General features: G+C 42.0%; 1 protein-coding gene across 1 annotated transcript in view; it reads right to left on the reverse strand.

Annotated features, from left to right (window-relative positions):
• Positions 1–3,503: 3,503 nt before the first annotated feature.
• LIPM (lipase family member M) overlaps positions 3,504–22,014 on the reverse strand; it is a 29,752-nt gene continuing 11,241 nt past the window's right edge. Inside the window, exons 3-9 of the mRNA XM_066243009.1 lie at positions 20,964–21,162; positions 19,635–19,744; positions 13,710–13,846; positions 13,424–13,570; positions 12,071–12,142; positions 10,665–10,736; positions 3,504–4,924 (exon numbers count right to left, since the gene is read on the reverse strand). Coding sequence (XP_066099106.1) covers positions 4,655–4,924; positions 10,665–10,736; positions 12,071–12,142; positions 13,424–13,570; positions 13,710–13,846; positions 19,635–19,744; positions 20,964–21,162 — 1,007 coding nt within the window. The 3' untranslated portion in view covers positions 3,504–4,654. The remainder of the gene's footprint in view (positions 4,925–10,664; positions 10,737–12,070; positions 12,143–13,423; positions 13,571–13,709; positions 13,847–19,634; positions 19,745–20,963; positions 21,163–22,014) is intronic.

Consider the following 22,014-nt stretch of genomic DNA (forward strand, 5'->3'; position numbering starts at 1 on the left):
AAGCGGCCCGTTGCTTACCTATCCAAGCGCCTAGACCCTGTAGCCACAGGATGGCCCACATGCATGAGAGCCATAGCTGCCATGGCAGCGCTAGTCAAAGAAGCTCAGAAGTTGACTCTCGGGCAGGACCTCCAAATACATGGAGGTCATACCACTGAAGCCCTTCTAAGGTCCCTACCAGATTGATGGATTTTTAATGCTAGGTTAACTCAATACCAAGTACTCTTTTTGAACCCTCCTCATGTAACATTCTCCAAGTCAGTAGCCCTCAACCCGGCAACCCTGCTGCCCGAGACAGAGGAACAGCCCGGCCCTGATCATGATTGCCTTGAACTTCTTGACACTATTTCCAGTCTCCGCCCAGATCTTCAGGACTTCCCATTGTTGAATGCAGAAACCACTCTCTTCTCCAATGGGAGTAGCTTCCTTGACCAGGGGGTCCGAAGAGCTGGAGCAGCTATAACAACTGAGGACAAGGTAATATGGGCCCAGTCTCTTCTACAAGGAACTTCTGCCCAGAGGGCTGAACTTATTGCTCTCACTCAAGCCTTAAGATGGACAAAAGGGAAAACTGTCAACATCTACACGGACAGCAGGTATGCTTTTGCTACTGCACATATACATGGGGCTTTATATAAGGAGAGAGGCCTTCTTACTACTGGAGGGAAAGAAATTAAAAATAAAGAAGAAATTTTAGCACTCCTCGAAGCCATTTGGCTACCAGCTAAAGTAACTATTATACATTGTAAAGGACATCAAAAGGGGTCGGATCCAATAGCAAAAGAAAATAATCTAGCGTATGATACAGCAAAAGCAGTTGCTTTAAAACCCGGGGAGCCAGTTACTATCCTTCCCTTACTTCCAGAAAGACTTTTACCTGAGAAGCCTCACTATTTAGAAAAAGAAATTCAATTAGGAAATAAATTATACTGCAGAGACTTACCTAGTAGATGGAAGCAGCTACCCGATCAGAGACTGTTTATACCTAAGGCTATAGGAACAACTTTAATTCAGGAAATACATCAAGGAACGCACCTGGGTATTAACAAGCTCACTTCCTTGCTACGAAGGCACTATTACATACCTGACTTAAGTAGTCTTGTAGAATCAGAAGTATCCAGATGCCTTGCATGTGCAAAAGTAAACCCACACCAATGGAAGAATATACGTAAGGAAAGACAATGGGGACACTCTCCAGGCGAAATTTGGGAAGTAGACTTGACTGAAGTAAAGAAAGGAAGATATAGATACAAGTACATACTAGTCTTTATTGATACTTATTCAGGATGGGTTGAAGCCTTCCCTACAAAGCATGAAACTGCTACCACTGTGCTCAAGTACCTCACCTCTGAGATTATCCCTCGATTTGGCCTTCCCTTTGCTCTGGGGTCAGACAATGGTCCGGCTTTCATAGCCTCAGTTTCTCAAAATTTAGCCAAAGCTCTAGGTATTAACTGGAAACTTCATTGCATATACAGGCCACAGAGTTCAGGACAAATAGAGAGAACAAATAGAACCCTAAAAGAAACTCTAACTAAATTAAGAGAGGTAATAAGTGATGATTGGGTAGACCTCCTGCCCTTTGCCCTTCTCTGTACTAGGTGTTCCCCTTACTATAAAGGCTTAAACCCCTTTTGAAATTCTTTTCAGAAGACCTCCTCCTATCCTGCCCAAGTTAAGTTCAAGCATGTTAGCCTCCTTTAATAACTCACAGTTCCTTAAGTCCTTACAGGCCATCGAGGCAGTGTGAGCAGAAGCCAACTCCCACACCCAAAGAATACCTAACCAGCACCCACATTCCAGCGAGCCTCTCATCGAGCCTGGACAGTGGGTTTGGGTCAAGCGGCTCCATCGTGAGAACCTTCAGTCCACTTGGGAGGGACCTCACCTTGTTATCCTGGCTACTACAACAGCAGTTAAGGTAGCAAACCGCAAACATTGGATTCATCACAGCCAGGTAAAGCAAGCACATCCTGACCACATACCCACTAAGGACAAACAATGGAAGGTACAAAAGGACCCTATGGACCCCTTAAAGCTCCAGTTTATATCATCACCCGAGTAATCCTATTTACACTGACTTTCACTCAAGCAGGAACCCCTAGCCGCAGTGAATGGGTTCTCATTAGAACTCAAGATGGGTCTGTAATTGCCAGGAATCAAACCTGGGTTGCTTCAGCTGTCACCTTGTCAGTAGATTTTTCTAAACTCTTTGACGAGAAATTTTGTGACTCGCCGGGAGCTTGGAGTCACTCTGATTCAGCAAGGAGCCCCCTCCTAGACGACTGGCCTAGTTCATACACCATAGGTAGCAAATGCTCTCCCCACGTTAAAAATAGAGCCTTATGGTATACTCCTCATTATGCTTGTCCTGAACCCCCTTCTGGGCAGCGCCGTACTTGTGGGTCTATCACTGTAAAAGGTGGGGTTGTGAGACTCTTGTTAGTGAATTCCAGTAGAGTCCTCCTAAACAAGACCCGGACATAAACCTTCTCAGATTAGGAACGAGACCAGGGGGAAAAAGACCAAATGATGGATGGGATGATAATTGTGCTAAAGATAACTGTAACTCCACCATCATTACTATTAAGAAACCCCAAGACCCAAGTTGGAATACAGGGAAAACGTGGGGTCTACAATTATATGTCACAGGCTCAGATCCAGGAACCTTCTTCACCATCAAGAAGTTACCCCCCGAGACTCGCAAGCCTCTCTTGAGGGGATTAACTCATACCTTACCTAAAGCCTTTAAGCCCCCTAAGGCCGACTCACCTAAAGTAGAATTAAATCCCAGTTTTACTGTTTCGCATAGTCTGGAAACTGTATCACCCACTAAAGCTACCCCTATAGCTAACACCTTAGCACCTCCTGACCCCACATTGGAACAGAGTTCTTCTATCTTCACACTTCTAGACTCTGTTTTTCCAGTCCTAAATAGCTCCCAACCTGAAGTTACTAAAAGTTGTTGGCTCTGCCTAGATCCTCAACCTCCCTACTATATTAGATTAGGAACTAATGTTTCTTTTCAGAATGTCACTGTAAATGATTCAGACTCCCTTACTGAGTGCGAACAGGAAGGACACATCTCTCTGGCCGGATTCCAAGGAAAAGGACATTGCTTCACCTTAGGAGAACTGACGAACCCCACCACTGTTGGATATCAGAACTCTTGTCTCTCCATGACTCACATCAGTCCACCGCAGCCGGAAGACCATGGGTACTAAAAGCACCAGAAGGAACTTGGGTTTCTTGTTTATCTCGAGTCAGCAAATGTATTTTACCTAGCACCTCTGATGATTTTTGTATACCTATATTGTACCTCAGGTTTACCTATACGGGGGAAACTCTGAATTCCTTCTCCAATCCGACATCAGGTACAGAGCTAAAAGAGCTGTACTCCTACTTTTACCTATCATAGCAACCTTAGGGATCACTGGAGCCATAGCTACAGGAGCATCTGTTCACATCACCCTAGAAACTAGAATTAAACAATTATCTTCAACCTTTTCAAAGGATATATCTATTTTACAAACTCAGATGTCATACCTTGAACATGCTGTAGATTCTTTAGCAAAGGTAGCTCTTCAAAACAGGAGAGGGCTAAATTTACTCTTCTTAAAACAAGGAGGATTATGTGCTGCTCTAGGAGAAGCTTGTTGCTTTTATGCTAACCATTCAGGAATAATTAGAGAAAGTATCCAAGTTTTAAGAAAAAGGCTCCAAGATAGGGAAAAGGAATTACAACAAGACAATAACTGGTATCAAAATCTTTTTAATTGGTCCCCTTGGTTAACAACCTTACTTACTGCATTAGCTGGGCCAGTTTTAATACTGCTACTCATCCTCTCCTGTGGACCAATCATTGTTAATTGTTTAGTAGCATTTGTTTGAGAAAGAATAGATACTGTAAGACTTATGGTCTTAGCTCAGCCCTATCAGATTATACCCAGTTTGGATGAGCAATACCAAAGTTCAATGATTTGAACTAGTAAGAAGAACATGGGGGAATGTGACATCTTAGGACGAGCGGCGCAGGCCACCAGCTATGAAAACTGAGTACATCCAGTACATGGCTGGAGGAAAAAAGATAACCATTAGAAATGTAGCAATATTTTTCACTGAACTCTATGTACCCAGCAGCAAGGAAGCCCTACCCTAGAGACTTAGCCAAAAACAAGGTCAGCTACTCGCACCTCTTCCGCCCTTGTAAACGCTGCTTGCTTGCTCAGACTAGATAGCCACCCTATAAAAAGGAGCCATTTTAGAAGCTCGGGGCTGCAGTGTTCCCTTGCGTGGGTTGCCTGCAGTCCCTGTTCAGGTTTGCAATAAAACTTATAAAATTCACTTTGGGTTTGCTGTGGTCTGTCTCCTGGGATGTAACAAAACCTACACTTCAAGATGGTAGAATATATAATAGCACATGAAATGTATATTCAGCCAATGAGTAGTTAATTGAACTAAAAAAATTAATATTAGTTTTAGTGCTAAATGCAGGAAATCTGAAGGAATATATAAGTCTCTGCCCTCTCTTCTCCCCCTCCCTTCTACTGATATGATAGTTTTCCAATTCTGGAAATTCTTAAAATCCTCTGTTAATGGACCCCATTCCCATCGTCCACAAGGGTTTTCTTAAGACTTGTCAGTATCAGATGCTTCACAATCTGACCTCACACATTCCCTGGGAAAGGCTGGTCTCTTCCAGCTTCATCAGATGTATGATTTCATTGTATAGACGATGAGCAGCATCCAAACCCCAGATGAAGTCCACGTGTGCCCATTCAGGGATGTTCTTATGGTAGATCAGGTTGTTCATTTCAGAGAGCAGTGTTTTCACATCATCTGGATTTGAAAGCCAGTCCTGACCTCCAGTCCACATTGCCGTAGGGACTGTCATGTCTCTAACTTTGTACCTTACAGGAGTTGGCTAGAAAAAAGGAATAGGTGTTACCTGTAGATCACATTTGGACTTCTAGGCTCATAATTTACCTATCAAATAAACATACTAAATATGTCATGTATTGTGATAAAAATGCATGGGCCTTAGAGCCAAATAGCTCTGCATTTAGTTTCTATCCCAGCACCTATTTGAAGGTAAAATTACTTAATTTTACTGAACCTCAGTTTCTTCAACTGTGAAATGGGGATATCTATTAATATAATCACTAGGTTAAATGAGAAAACATGTAAATTGTCTAGCACTTTAAGCATTGATTTTTAATGATTTTTCTTATTAATGAATTTTTACACATAAATTACTTTATTTTTATTTTTATTTTTGTATTTTTCTGAAGCTGGAAACAGGGAGGCAGTCACAGACTCCCGCATGCGCCCGACCAGGATCCACCCGGTACACCCACCAGGGGGTGATGCTCTGCCTAGCCGGGGCGTTGCTCTGTCGCGACCAGGGCCACTCTAGTGCCTGGGGCAGAGGCTAAGGAGCCATCCCCAGCACCCAGGCCATCTTTTGCTCCAATGGAGCCTTGGCTGTGGGAGTGGAAGAGAGAGACAGAGAGGAAGGAGAGGGGGAGGGGTGGAGAGGCAGATGGGCGCCTCTCCTGTGTGCCCTGGCCGGGAATCGAACTCATAAATTACCTTTAAAAGATAATTTAACAAACACTTCATGAGGCCAGAGTTAGAGATAGTCTACAGAGAAAGGCAAGAGAATGGGACCTACTGAGAAGGCCTCTGCTCTGGGTCTTCACAGAGATTTTCTATAACAGAAAGCCCTTGAAGCAGGCCCAGCTTGACTGTCTCCAAAAACATGGAGAAGCCAATGGCATTGGAACTCAGGGTAGTTTGAACCAAAGGAAGATATATATTAGATCCCTGCTCTACATCGCCCCCTAGCAGGCTTGCTGGGTGGATCCTAGTTGGGGTGCTTTCGGGAGTCTCTCTGCCTCCTCTCCTCTCAGAATTTGGAAAAAAGAAAAGAAAAGATCCCTGCTGTAGTCTCCTATTACCCAAAGTAGAGTGTCTATGATTCTTAACTCTTGAGAACTTACTCAAGCAGTGCTACAAAATTAGACTGGCTGGCTGAATCTTTGAGGTTAATTAGCACCCAGAACTTCTCACAGAAATGTTGAAGTCCATTTCTTTTCATTAAAAAATTTTTTTTGGCCCTGGCTGGTTGGCTCAGTGGTAGAGCGTCGGCCTGGCGTGCAAGGGGTCCTGGGTTCGATTCCCGGCCAGGGCACACAGGAGAAGCGCCCATCTGCTTCTCCACCCCTCCCCCTCTCCCTCTCTGTCTCTCTCTTCCCCTCCCGCAGCCAAGGCTCCATTGGAGCAAAGATGGCCCGGGCGCTGGGGATGGCTCCTTGGCCTCTGCCCCAGGTGCTAGAGTGGCTCTGGTCTCAATAGAGCGACGCCCCGGAGGGGTAGAGCATAGCCCCCTGGTGGGCAGAGCGTCGCCCCCTGGTGGGCGTGCCGGGTGGATCCCTGTCCGGCGCATGCGGGAATCTGTCTGACTGTCTCTCCCCGTTTCCAGCTTTGGAAAAATACAGAAAAAAAATTTTTTTTATTGGTTGATTTTAGCAAGAGAGGAAGGGGGAGAGAGAGAAGAAAAAAAGAGCTCAAAAGTCACTGACTTGAGCCCCAGGTTGCTGGCTTGAACAAAGGGTCACTGGCTTGGTTGGAGCCCCCAAGTCAAGGCACATATGAGAAGCAATCAATGAATAACTAAAGTCGTGCAACTAAAAGTTAATGCTTCTCATCTCTCGTCTTTTCTGTCTTACGTCTGTCTCTCTTGCTACAAACAAACAAAACCCTCAAAACAAAAAACAAACAAAAAAACTGGTGAATTCTGTTGTCCACATAAGAAACAAACCAAAAAAAAATAAGGTGTCTTTTGTTATGTTAACGAAGTGACTTGGAACCATAAGAAGGATCCTAGCTAGTGGAGGCAAGCGATTAAAGCATTGGGACTTTCGATTCCACATCTCCACATCTCTCAGGAAGAGAGAGGGGCTGAAGATCAGATTCAGTTGCCAATGGCTAATGTCTTAATCAGTCATACCTGTGTCATGAAACCTCCGTAAAAACCCAGAACGAACAAGGTGTAGAGAGCTTCCAGGTTGGTGAACAAATGGAAATGTAGGGCGAACTAGGCACTAGCAGAAGGCCTGGAAGCTCTGTGCAGTTTATTCATCTCTTCCATCAGGCCTTTTATCATAAACTGTTGATCTAGTTAAGTGAAATGTTTCTCTGAGGTCCGTGAGCCAGTCTAGCAAATTAATGGAGCTAGAGGAGGTTGTCATGGGAACCTCTTATAGCCAGTTGGTCAGAAATCCAGGTAACAACCTGGATTTTTGATGGGCACCTTAAGTGGGAAAGGGGCAGCCTTGTGGGACTGAGCTCTTAATCTGTAGGATCTGATGTTATTGTTAGAGTAGGCAGTTAATTAGGTATTAACAAAAGAGAAGGGAGCTAACCGAAAGAGACATCTGATTAAGCCTGATTTCAGTTACTCCAGGGAGTAACTGGCATTGTTCAGCCAAATAGAATGAAAACATCCGACTATGAAGGAAAGACGGCTTTTGAGTCACTCTGGGGAGCCCACCCAACAAACTGGAAAGGGGATAAAATCACAAGGAAATTCTTTTTACTAAACGCATGTGCAGTAAAAGCCAAATGACGAAGCAAAATTATGAGGCATGCGCAGTAGGGGCCAAAACAGCAACATAAAAGGGGGAGGGGTCTAGCGTGGGAAAAACCTGGGAAAAGAGATTGGATAAGGGGGCGGGGACCGCGGGGCACAAACACAAGCCAGCCAGGGAAAAGCCAGGAAAAAGACAGGAAAGAGACCCAATAGCTTGAAAGAAAGACTGCTCTTTCCCAGCCCAAGGAAATAAAAGAAAACCTGACAAAAACCCCGGCACACTCCCTTCTCAGAGCGCACCTGTGCCCGTCCTTCTCTCAAGTACATACTTTTGGCCTTTTTTTCTCCTAAACTCTGAGGGTTCCCAGAGATTTCCAACCTGGGGAACGAGCAGCAGCAGAAGACTCTTATTCTGCCTTTAACTTCTTTTTCTGAGTCCACGTAGCTGCCCTATATATATATATATAGCCTGCTGCACTCTGCCTCTCTGAGAGTGCACTATCTCCTTTCACTCTTATAAATCTTGCCACTGTGGCTTACAACTCCTATGCGAGTGTCCCTGAAATTCTTTTCCTGCAGCACTGCAAAAATCCATTTCCACGTGTTGTGGCAGACCTGCCGTAGTCCCGGTCCTCTTGGGATAGCACTATCTCAGAATTGAGTTAAATTGTAGGACACCCATGCAACATAATTTGATGACAAAATAACCTAGACATGTTTTCTTTGAATATATGTACCCTGATTTATTAATGTCATCCCATTACCATTAATAAAAATTTATTTTAAAAAAAAAAATTGTAGGACACCCAGCTGGTGTTCAGGGAATTGCTTGTTGGTGTGCCACACACACATCAGCATTTGATGATCAGAACCACCTTTTATAGCCTTAGATATGAAAAATTGGACTATTCTATGGAGTCTGTAATATTTTCTCCTTGAATTTAGACTAAAAACTAAATTCAAGTTTAGCACTAAGGTTCTGTGATTCTATGACACCTTTTTGTTTGTGTTTTTTTTTTTGTTTGTTTGTTTTTGAATACTTTCCACCACCAGACCATTTTCTGGTGCTTACTTTGCACAAGTGACTTTTTCTGGAACTCGAGACATTAAATGTTGAAAAATTAAAACTATCTTGGAACCAGAATGCTTTCTGTCAAGACATATTTTAAGCAAGAGTGAAGATGGATCTAAAAAATGGAGCAGACACCTTAACATTTATCTCTATTTTTGAGGAGGAAAACAGACAAGGACAGACAGGAAGAGAGAGAGATGAGGAGCATCAATTCATAGTTGTGACACCTTAGTTGTTCATTGATTGCTTTCTCATATGTGCCTTGACTGGGGGGCTCCTGCCAACCCAATGAGCCTTTGCTCAAGCCAGTGACTTTTGGGCTTATGCCAGCAACCATGGGGTTATGTCTATGATCCCATGCTCAAGATGTCAATCCCATGCTCGAGATGTAGACCCAGTGCTCAAGCTAGATGAGCCTGCGCTCTAGCCGGTGACTTCAGGGTTTTGAACCTAGGTCCTCAGCATCCCAGGCTGGCGCTCTATCCATTTCACCACCACCTAGTCAGGCCACAGATACCTTTGAAGGAGAGTTTGCTATTCATAGGAACTACACAGTCTTTCCAATGTCCTAACTTTTTATATCTAGGTTGATGTACAGAAATGTATGTTAAGTATAGTATGAAACTCTCAAAGGTTTGCCTGTGTCTATTCAGCTCCCTCCAGTTTTAAGTTTGTATGGTCAATGTTTGTTTACATTTACACAAAAGCTAACTAACAATCTTCAGTGAAGATTTTATGCTCAGAAGGGCATAGTATCCATTTCTGATTCTACACCAACATTTATTTTAATTTTATTCTCTAACATTGACAATACATATTTTTAGGTAATGTGATAACATTACAAATTTTTTTTTACTTGCAAATTACAGAATCATTATAAATGTGACCAGAAAGAACTCTTTTTCTTCTTCTTCTTTTCCAAGTGGGAAGAGAGGAGATTATAGAGGCCCTAAATAGGAACTTAAAACAGGGACAAAGTTCAGTGCCCTTAGGCAATGGCCACACTGGCTTTACTGAAAAAAGTACTGAACAAAGTTCTTTGCTGAACGCAGCACAATAGGGATGGAATTAGCAATTCTGATTAATCAATAGTTATATATTTTTTGGTTGTAATAACAACTTTTAAGATCTACTTTCAGCCTGACCAGGTGGTGGCGCAGTGGATAAAGCGTTAGACTGGGATGTGGAGGACCCAGGTTCGAGGCCCTGAGGTCGCCAGCTTGAGCATGGGCTCATGTGGTTTGAGCAAGGCTCACTAGCTTGAGCTGAAGGTCGTTGGCTCGAGCAAGGGGTCACTCGATCTGCTGTAGCCCCCCTCCCTCGGTCAAGGCACATATGAGAAAGCAATCAATGAACAACTAAGGAGCTGCAACGAAGAATTGATGTTTCTCATCTCTCCGTTCCTGTCTGCCTGTCCCTATCTATCCCTCTCTCTGGCTCTCTCTGGCTCTGCCAAAAAAAAAAAAAAAATCTATTTTCAGCAACTTTCAAGTCTACAATACCATACTATTAGCTTTGGTCACCACGCTGTACATTGTATCTCATGAGTAATTTATAACTGAGGTTTGTACCTTTTGACCCCTTCAGCCATTCCTCCTCCTATTTCCTTAACCTGTCTCTGGCAACCACAGATTATGCTTTTGGTATTGCTCCATAAAAACAACCTCACCCTGCCACCCTCATTGATGGTGTTTGTTTTTTGATCCCAAAACAGGATTCTTCTAGTAGTAGCAACCACAAACCATGCTCTTCCCTCACTAAACCTATCTCATCTTGCTCCTGAGAACCCCAAGTGCCTCCTTCATGAAGCAACCTTTCAGTAAAGTTATACTCTATTATAAAAGCAGCTAAGCCGTGAAGTTTCTCGTTTTCAAGTGGAGTTAAACTCAACCTGTTATTTCCTGCTCACCTTCTCGTATTTTATTCCCATCTCTAAGATAAACTGTCATTACAACTTCCCTCTCATGCACTTTAAAAGGGTTGGATTGATTTTCTTACCTGATTACCTTTCTCCAGATTTTTGGTCTCGCTTCCCCAGTCAAATGCCCGGAGTTCCCCAGAATTCGCTGCCTAAAAGGAAATAAAAATTTACGTGCATTCACATATATCACTGGATAAGAGTGGGAGGAGGGGTGGACATGTGCTAGCATGTCTGTCATTGTGGGGAAGTGGAGAGCAAAGGCTGAGGCTGTGCTTCCACTCAGTGTTAGGTTATCTTCGGGGAAATACAGGACGATGCTCTAACCAACTGAACTATCCAGTCAGGGCCAGAATTCTCTAGTTTTAATTATAAAATCTCTCTCTCTTTTTCTCTCTTACACACACACACACACACACACACACACACACACACACACACACCAATGACCTTGCTAGAACAATAAATTGCTAGAAAAACAGATAGGACCAATATTTATGATTTATAAATGTTTTCACTATTCTTACAACTCTTTGCTTGAATTAAGAGCCCCCATTTTTTAAAACAAAGTGATATTTTTAGATGAGAATCCAAGGTTAGTTATGCTCTAGCTCTGGCCTTATATGCATCCTTAGTCCACAGTCAGGGTCACTCTACAGTATCATCTAGACTGGGCAATATTATTAGGTTCAGTGTTTCTTCACTTGTGAAAGAGTAATTAGCATTCATGTTGTCCTTGAATCATTCTGAATGTCTTACTTCAGATCTACCTTCTTTAGTTCATGTGACTGGTAATCAAGACCTTCGCTCAGTGTTGCAGATAGAGTCTTTCCCTCCTGGAAAACCTCTTTGGGTAACTGGGTGTCTTAGCATTTTTGTTACTACTTTACCATGCTGCTGGAGGAGCCAAAAAATTATATTTTCTAGTCTCATCCTGAAGTGGCTAAAGACAGAGAAAGGTCTCACTGGGACCATCTGAATTCACACTTTTACGGTCCATACCTGTGGGCCAATCCTTTCCTCCCATCTCCTGAAAAGTTTCAATGTTCTAGATCAGTGGTCCCCAACCCCCTGGCCGTGGACCGGTACCAGTCCATGGGCCATTTGGTACCAGTCCACAGAGAAAGAATAAATAACTTATATTATTTCCGTTTTATTTATATTTAAGTCTGAACAATGTTTTATTTTTAAAAAATGACTAGATTTCCTCTGTTACATTCATCTAAGACTCACTCTTTACGCTTGTCTCGGTCACGTGATACATTTATCCGTCCCACCCTAAAGGCTGGTTCATGAAAATATTTTCTGACATTAAACTGGTCCGTGGCCCAAAAAAGATTGGCGACCACTGTTCTAGATCACATTTCAAATGGCAATAAATGTAAAATAACTAACCCCTAGGCTGTCAAAAGGACATTCTCGGACTATTCCAGACAAAATGCACAAAGACACTTACTTAGGAGAACTACAAATTCAACACTCCTACCTGGCTCCAGTGTAGGATATTTTGCACGGAGGTTCCGGCGGGAGAATGAGCGACATATACGTTTGCTCGGCTCTGTAACAAAGCATGAGTGATTTGTAGGACATGGAAAAACTCACAAGACATTCACCTTGTCAACATCAAAGCTCCAGGTGTCAGACTAAGAAATGGGAACATCATTAAATTATCAGCAGTTATCTATGAAACAGTTATATACATGCACAGAAATAAAAACACCACTAAATGTACTCCTGGGCACTTATGTTTTTCATCTGAGGATAGTTTCTTATTAGATATCTGATATCTTCTCTTTAATCTCTATTTCAGTAATTAAGGATGAGGCCTCTAGAATTGGCTCTGCCATTTAATTTTAAGGTGGATTTGGGAGTTATTTAGCCCACTTAATCTCAGAGTACTACCCTGTATAGTGGGAATATTGATAATATCTGTCCCATAGAATTGTTACAGAGAACAACTTAGCCTGGCACATAATACATGCTTATTAAATGATAGCTATTAATCATATTATTTTTAAAAAGAAGAGAAAGAGTCCTCAGGAGTTAGAGATGTGTTCTTATAGCTGCTAGGAATGCTGCAGGCAGAGTGCCCTCTACTGCTGGGCCCCTTCGGGCGACTGCCTCAGGTGTTGAGAGCTGTCTTGCGCAACGGATCACCTAACATTGGCAGCATCCTCATTAAGTGGCTGGTTGGTGTGGTATAAAAAGCCAGCTCTCTCACCCTAACTTGGTATACCTCTGAAAGGTCATCTCATTTTTACAATCCCTGTCAGAGCAACTGAGGTTCCCATTAAGACTACATTACAGCTTTTTTTTTTCCCTATCTACCCAATCCTATTTCATTACCAAGAACATAACCCCAAACCACTTTGCCCATCATCTCCATCTCAGAATATGTTTCCTGGGAAGCCACACTGTGACACCCACCAACTGGCAGCTATACCAAAGCCAAATTGTAGCTCCCAGACATCCTATCCAAAAACTTAACCTACAAACTGAAAGGACCCAAATAGAAAGAAGAGGTGGATGATGCATGGTGCTTCTCTCTCTTGACTCCTGGATTCCAATCACTTTTTTTTATCTGCTAATTCACTGTGTAAAGCTGCTTTCATAGTTCTTATATCTTACAATCTGTGATGTTACTATCTAGCAATACTTTTATGCTAACCTGACTTCAACCCATGTGAAAGCATCTTTTGCTTAGTTGTATAATTTGGAGAAAATTGAATTACTAAGATTACATTTCTCTAAGTCTTTATTGGCAATAGCACTCAAGGAGTAAGACTCATAACTCTTAGTTTGCTTTGGAAAACTGAGAATTGACTAGGGGCCCACTTACCATGTTCATGTTTTGTGTGTTAAATCCTCCCAGCAGTAAAATGATATTGCTACAAATCTGATCAATAATCATCTGGCCACAAAGGTAAATATAAAACTGGCGGAGAAACCTGGTCTGGTACAGAAATTCTTTCCTGCCAAACAATCCCTGTAAGAATATGAAACAAAACAGTAGTCATTACGTTATAGTCAAAAAGCAGTGGCTCTAATTCAAAAGTGTCGGTCTTACCTTATTGGGCTGGAAGACTCTTGTACATAGACAAGGAGTTTTCAGAGGAGGCACATACCTTTATCATCATATCCGGCAGCAACAAGAATTTGGTCCCAGGGCTTTTTGCATATTTAATAGTAGCTATGGGTGCTAAGGCAAAATACATTTTTATTTTCTGAGCCAGCTCTGGCATGGTGGAAAATGCAATAAAACCTGCAAGAGAAGAAATATATCTGTATGGGTATTGACTATCCTAGAACTTATAAAATGCTTATTTTACTTTTGTCAAGATATTTCAGTAATTACTTGTGATTATGTCTTAACTCTCCCATGAGATTATAAGTTCTTTGAGAGTGAAAAACAACAGTGGTAAAAACTCTTCTATGTTCCCTCTGATGTTTAACTAATTGGATATCTAGTAGTAGGTTCTCATTGAATTAAATTATTGAGTCCAATAATACAGACTTTGAGAATATATATATGGGATGTAGTTTATGCCAAACACTTTGCTGATGATTTTTATGGTTCTTACTTCATTTAAGTTGCAAATTTTTATGAGGTATTTTTAATAAATAGTGAAAAGAAGTGAGAATTATAGAAATCGTCTTGTTTATTGATAGCTATCATGTTCTGTAATATAATGAGTAAAACAGAGTTTTGCTGGGTTGTTTTTTTTTTGTATTTTTGTATTTTTCTGAAGTTAAAAGTGGAGAGGCAGTCAGACAGACTCCCACATGTGGCTGACTGGGATCCTCTCGGCATGAACATCAAGGGGCAATGCTCTGCCCATCTGGGGCGCAGCTCTGTTGTGACCAGAGCCATTCTAGCACCTGAGGTGGAGGCCATGGAGCCATCCTCAGCGCTGGGGCAAACTTTGCCCCCAATGGAGCCTTGGCTGTGGGAGGGGAAGAGAGAGATAGAGAGAAAGGAGAACTGGAAGGGTGGCGAAGCAGATAGGTACTTCTCCTGTGTGCCCTGATGGGGAATCAAACCCGGGACTTCCACACACTGGGCCGATGCTCTACCACTGAGCCAACCGGCCAGGGCTTGCTGGTTTTCTCTGATCCTCAATTTTTCTGGAATCCAAACTGCAATGTAATGTAGTCAAGTTGTCTAGTGAACTGGATTCCAACTCTTATTTTTGCCATCAACTTTGTGTGGGACGCTAGTTAGGTCTGTCTGTACCTCAGTTCCTGTAGCTGTAAAACAGAGAAATTCCCCACATTATACTCTACAGGGATAATCTCTGTGGAGCCTCTGGGAGAAAAGGGCTATTGTATAAAGCCAGGGAATGGTCATTATATTTGAAATACTCTGTCTATTTCAAAAAAGCCTGTACACTCTCTGTGTAGGCTGATGTGATGCCGGTTGAGATGAGGGAGGTTGGGTAGAAAAAAACCCTGCAATCAAGTGAATCTATCTAGTTCCCAGAAGGTGAGCGGTAAGAAAGACTGATTCTTTTCTCTTCATGTGATTAGGCTTTCCAGCCACATGCAAAAGCAGGCAGAAGAGTAACCTGGCATTAACTCTTGCTCTCTCAACTGTATCATCAGTAGGACTGGGTTGAAAATACTTTAAAATACATCACTAGATTCCAATGCAATTGTGACAACATAGAACTCCCCTCAAATGTCAAGATCTGAGAACTTCCTCATCAATACTTTTCTTTATGTAAAGCAAGTTTGAGCTCTTCTACTAATAGCTGCATGGCTGACTAATAGCGTAATCCTAAGCTTTTTTGCCACCTCCTGCTTCTCAGAGTAACATTTAGCCTCATCATTAGCACCTTTATCTTCATGTCAAGTTGAACAATTGGAATATAGAGAAAAAACAATTTTTTTTAATTAAGTGAGAGATAGGTAGGCAGGTAGGCAGGGAGACAGAGAGACAGACTCCCGCATGCACCCCAACTGGGATCCACCCTGCAAGTCCCCTACAGGGTGATGCTCTACCCATCTGGGGCAGCTGCTCTGTTGCTCAGCAACCAAACCATTTCAGTGCCTAAGGCAAGGCCATGGAGCCATCCTCAGTGCCTGGGGCCGGCTTGCTTGAACCATTTAAACCACGATTGAGGGAGGGGAAGAGAGAGAGAGAAAGACAGAGAGAGAGAGAGAGAGAGAGAGAGAGAAGGAAGAGAGGGAGGGGTAGAGAAGCAAATGGTTACTTCTTCCTGTGTTTTTATGAGTTATTTTTAATAAATAGTGAAAAGAAGTGAGAATTATAGAAATTGTCTTGTTTATTGATAGCTATCATGTTCTGTAACATAATGAGTAAAACAGAGTTTTGCTGGTTTTTTTTTTTTTTTTTTGTATTTTTGTATTTTTCTGAAGTTAGAAGTGGAGAGGCAGTCAGACAGACTCCCACATGTGGCTGACTGGGATCCACTCAGCATGCACATCAAGGAGCAATGCTCTGCCCATCTGGGGTGCAGCTCTGTTGCGACCAGACCCATTCTAGCGCCTGAGGTGGAGGCCATGGAGCCATCCTCAGTGCTGGGGCAAACTTTGCTAAATGATGAGGCTAAATGTTACTCTGAGAAGAAGGAGGTGGCAAAAAAGCTTAGGATTACTCTATTAGTCAGCCATGCAGCTATTAGTAGAAGAGCTCAAACTTGTTTTACATAAAACTGACTGGGAATTGAAGCTGTGACTTTCACACACTGGGCTGATGCTCTATGGCTGAGCCATTTGCCCAGGGCCAGAAAAAACAATTTTAAGACCTTTGGAAATCAGAGTAGGAGCAAGCATAATACTAACTCTCTTTCTATGAAATGCATGATGAAAATAATATCACTAGCATTAGTAAACATTGAAAAATCCAGAAAGGAAAATGTGAAAATCAGTCTCTTTTTGTTCACTAAAAATTAACCAACTGCCTGACCTGTGGTGGCGCAGTGGATAAAGCATTGACTCTGGGGTCGCTGCTTTGAAACCCTGGGCTTGCCTGGGCAAGGCACATATGGGAGTTGATGCTTCCTGCTCTTTTCCTCCTTCTCTCTCTCCTCTCCAAAATGAATAAATAATAATAAAAAAAATGAATAAACTGAACTTGTGCCAAGTTCCTGCGAGTGCTCATCTGTCTTCTTAAAGTTCCTTACCCTGACCCTCAACTTGTGGTTTGACTCAGGGTGAATGAAGGTAAAGAGTTCTTCTCAGCTTCCTCTAGAGAGCCTTCTCCTCAGGGCACACACTGTGGCTCTCCTGAGCTTCCTTCCTCCTAAATCTAAGCCGCGTACATTTGCCCTGTTGACTTCGGTCTGATAAAGGGCCAGGATAACCAGCCTCCACTCTCATCTTCCCAAGTAGGTCATCTGTATCCTCTGGGGCGGTAAGTTAAGTTTTCTCACAAATACATCAAAAACAAAAGGACACCAGCACGTAATTATAGACATTGGCATTAGAGGAAAAAAAAGTAAACTCCCCCTTCAGTTCTATGCAGTGGTGGGAGTCAGCCAGTTTGCACTGGTTCAGCAGAACCGACACCTAATGTTTTGTTGAATTCGGCGAACCTGTTATTAAAACGGCACTTGTAATCAGGGTTCTTTCTAAGGTGGGCGTCTAGGCAGCTGCTCAATGTGGAAATCACAAATTTACATTTCTTTCTTTCTTTCTTTCTTTCTTTCTTTCTTTCTTTCTTTCTTTCTTTCTTTCTTTTTTTTCTGTGACAGAGATAGAGAGAGGGACAGATAGGGACAGACAGACAGGAAGAGAGAGAGAGATGAAAAGCATCAATTCTTTGTTGCGGCACCTTAGTTGTGCATTAATTGCTTTCCCCTATGTGCCTTGACCAGGGTGCTACAGCAGACCAAATGACTCCTTGCTCAAACCAGCGACCTTGGGCTCAAACTGGTAAGCCTTGCTCAAACGAGATGAGCCTGTGCTCAAACTGGAGACCTTGGGGTTTTGAACCTGGGTCCTCCTCGTCCCAGTCTGATGCTCTATCCACTGCACCACTGCCTGGTCAGGCTACATTCCTTACTCTTTTTTAATGTTCATCTGCACAGCAGCATATTCTAAGTTCCCGTATTCACTCTAGGTGAAAAAAACTGGACGGAACTAAGCTTGTAATATTTATTTACTCATTTTATAAAACTCATTATACCTTTGATGAAATACTACATTTTATTATTATTTTTTTACAGGGACAGAGAGAGTCAGAGAGAGGGATAGATAGGGACAGACAGACAGGAATGGAGAGAGATGAGAAGCATCAATCATCAGTTTTTCGTTGCAACACCTTAGTTGTTCATTGATTGCTTTCTTATATGTGCCTTGACCGCGGGCCTTCAGCAGACCGAGTAACCCCTTGCTCGAGCCAGTGACTTTGGGTCCAAGCTGGCGAGCTTTTTGCTCAAGCCAGATGAGCCCGCGCTCAAACTGGCAACCTCAGGGTCTCGAACCTGGGTCCTCCGCATCCCAGTCCAACACTCTATCCACTGCGCCACTGCCTGGTCAGGCGAAATACTACATTTTAATTTTCTCATGTTTGTTACTTCAGTAAACAAACATGTAAAGTAAAGAGAAAAAGCGCCAAACTACCACAGGGTGACAAGCTGTCATTAGAAATATCTTAACTGCATTATTCCATATGTAGGTGGGACATAAAAGTGAGACTAAGAGACATTGATAAGAGTGTGGTGGTTATGGGGGGAGGGGGGAGAGGGAGAGGAAAAGGGGGAGGGGGAGGGGCACAAAGAAAACTAGATAGAAGGTGACAGAGGACAATCTGACTTTTGGTGATAAGTATGCAACATAATTGAACGACAAGATAACCTGGACATGTTATCTTTGAATATATGTATCCTGATTTATAGATGTCGCCCCATTAAAAAAATAAAATTATTAAAAAAAAGAAATATCTTAAATAACAGTTTTATTGTTTTTTGTCAGGTATTATTTGATTTTTTTATTAATATTTTAAAACTCTTCTAACATAATCTAGTTTTGTGTACTTCTTTTATTGTTCTTATTTAAGTGTTAAATATGTGAAATAATAAACTACTTTTTGGCCCTGGCCGGTTGGCTCAGTGGTAGAGCGTCGGCCTGGAGTGCGGGGGACCCGGGTTAGATTCCCGGCCAGGGCACATAGGAGAAGCGCCCATTTGCTTCTCCACCCCCTCCTCCTTCCTCTCTCTCTCTTCCCCTCCTGCAGCCAAGGCTCCATTGGAGCAAAGATGGCCCGGGCGCTGGGGATGGCTCCTTGGCCTCTGCCCCAGGCGCTAGAGTGGCTCTGGTCTCGGCAGAGCGACGCCCCGGAGGGGCAGAGCATCGCCCCCTGGTGGGCAGAGTGTCGCCCCTGGTGGGCATGCCGGGTGGATCCCGGTCGGGCACATGCGGGAGTCTGTCTCTCCCCGTTTCCAGCTTCAGAAAAATACCAAAAAACCCCAAAAAACAACAAAAAACCCCCTACCTTTTGTTATATCATTTTTTTAATATATACTTAAAACAGTCATTAGGGTGGAGAACCAGTTGTTAAGTAATTTGAATCCCACCACTGGTTCTATGGCTAGTGTTCATTGATTGCCCATTATGTGACAGACACTGAACTCAGTGCTCCATTTGTTCAATGGGTTTATTGAGTGCGTACTATGTGCCAGGAACTGCTTTCACACAGCTGTATTTTAGACAAAATCCCTGACATCTATCTAATGGATCATATTGAATAGTCCATCACCTCTAATACCCCTCAGAGGGAGCTATTATCCCCATTTTATAGATGAGGAAACTGAGGCCAGAGGGGTTAAATAACTTGCTCAGTGACATTTACTTAAGAGGTGATAGAGCTAGTATTTGAATACATATCTGTGTGACTCCAAAGCCTTTCCTCTACCTCCCATACTAGAAGCCTCCCTCAATTCCATGTTCATTTCCTGTAGCTCTTAGAGTCACTGAAGAGGACAAGGCCAGAGAGTAAAGTGTGATATGAGTGCTCCCAGTCATAGCTGTACACCAGATGCTCACATTTCTTCTAAGTATACAAACCTGCTTTCCTTTGAACCTACCCAGAGTGGTGCCCTGTGAATAGCCGACATAATAGATCTTTTCCTGGCCCGTTTTCTGCAAAATAAAGTTTATGACTGCAGGAAGGTCAAACCTAGCCATCTCATCATAACTACAAGGGGAAAAGACAAAGTTATATGAACAATTATAATCAGAAACAAATAAAAACAGCCCCTGGGGCTTACAAACCCTTCAGTTGTTTTTCTCCTGTGCCCCTCACAACACTCAGAATAAACTTGTTTCACACCTGTGATGCATGGGCGCCTCTGGAGTCACAGGTTGTTAACAAATCGCTATTTTCTGCAGATGTTATAGAGCAGGGGTCCCCATACTACGGCCCACAGGCCGCATGCGGCCCGAGGCCATTTATCCGGCCCCCGCCCTACTTCTGGAAAGGGCACCTCTTTCATTGGTGGTCAGTGAGAGGAGCACATTGACCATCTCATTAGCCAAAAGCAGGCCCATAGTTCCCATTGAAATACTGGTCAGTTTGTTGATTTAAATTTACTTGTTCTTTATTTTAAATACTGTATTTGTTCCCGTTTTGTTTTTTTACTTTAAAATAAGGTATGTGCAGTGTGCATAGGGATTTGTTCATAGTTTTTTTTATAATCTGGCCCTCCAATGGTCTGAGGGACAGTGAACTGACCCCCTGTGTAAAAAGTTTGGGGACCCCTGTTAATAGAGCAATAGTCAGCTTCAGTCAGTATTTACTGAGCATAAAATCCACCTCCTAGTAGAGGTGTCCTGTTATTCTGTTAGTAGAACAGCACAGGGTCAAGCAGATTCATTTATATGAAAGTTATTAAAGATCTATCAGGTCCTTCTCTAATAAAATGGATAAAGAACAGGTTCAATGTCTATAAGTAATTTAAGTAAAAATATTAAAAATCTTTTGTAAGGGTGTGAGAGATGTGTTAGTCGAATTGATCGTCTTTAAGGCTTAATAGTTTCCTTGTATCTTTCATGTTGTCTGGTCCCATCTCTTCCTGGGGATACTAGTCTTTGTCATAATTCACAGAAGAGTTAGTCCTAGGACATCCATCTCTAAGGAAATGAACATACACTTCTCTGTTCCAGTTTCAAATACCCGACACCACCCATCATTCTTACTCCACTCACCAGATCCAGTTTTCTACTTGGGGAAGTTCATTTTCCCCACTACTTCCCCACAAGAATCACTAGTCAACGAAGACGGTCAGGGGGTATCATATTAGGATACTGATTAACCAACCAAAGTAAATTACCCAAATACTGGAAGCCATATTTTTTTTGCCCATTCCTCCAAAGACACATCCATGTCCACCTCCTCTCTCAAGATTTCCATATACCTGAAAGCCCAGAACTCATCTTGGTCTATGGAGAGGGTCTTGTGTTTCCGAGACCAGGTGTTTCCCCGGCTGTTCCCCAGCCACACGTCGAAACCAGCGTCTGCCAGAATGAAGCCCAGGCTGTTGTTGGGCAGGTTGGAAATCCAGTTGCTAGCATCTCCAAGCAGGCCATGCTGCAGCAACACTACTGGCCTGGAGCCTACACAAAAGAGAATTTCAACTGTGGGAAATGTTCTACTTTTCTCATTATCCCTTAATGTGCAAAGGCTTTCAAGTTAGGCAAACCTGTGTTCAATTGTTAATTCAGCAGCTTGCTAATTTGATTAGATCAACCAGTTACTTCACCTTTATATGCCTTGATTTCCTCATCAGAAAAAAAGAATTTTTGTTATGATTAAATAAAATAGTGCACAAGGAGCAGATGAGACAATGCCTAGCACAGAGAAAGGGTCAAACTTCATCTTTTCATTGTTGTTTCTGTGTAATTATTATTACTAGATTTGTCTGGGCACCAGAGAGGATATTGAACTGCCCCAGGAGGTAGTATAATATGATTATAATAATCATAACTATTATATATAAATAAGATTAAAAATAATGCTATGTATTTATGATGTATATATTATATGTTACTATATTGTATAATTTGTAATATGTTATATGTTATATTACACATCATATATTATACATCATATAATAGTTATATATTAATGTTAAAATAGAAATACTATATATAATTATTCACATAACAATTATACACATAAATATGTATTCATATATAAAATATATTATCAATTTTAATATATTAATATATTATATGGTATATAATTATATATCATTTATACTTATTAATATTATAATATTAAAATATACACATATATACCTATACCACATATGTAATGGTTTAATGGTTATGAGTGCTTCATGTCAAAGGGACCCATAGCCAGCTTGAAGGATCTCCCAATGCTTTACTGTACTATGAAAAAATTTGAGCATCAAAGTAAATAATGATAGTAATAAATTATATCTTATTAAATAAATTAAGAATGTG

This window comes from Saccopteryx bilineata, chromosome 9, assembly GCF_036850765.1.
Source record: "Saccopteryx bilineata isolate mSacBil1 chromosome 9, mSacBil1_pri_phased_curated, whole genome shotgun sequence".
In the NCBI taxonomy this organism is placed as follows: Eukaryota; Metazoa; Chordata; class Mammalia; order Chiroptera; family Emballonuridae; genus Saccopteryx; species Saccopteryx bilineata.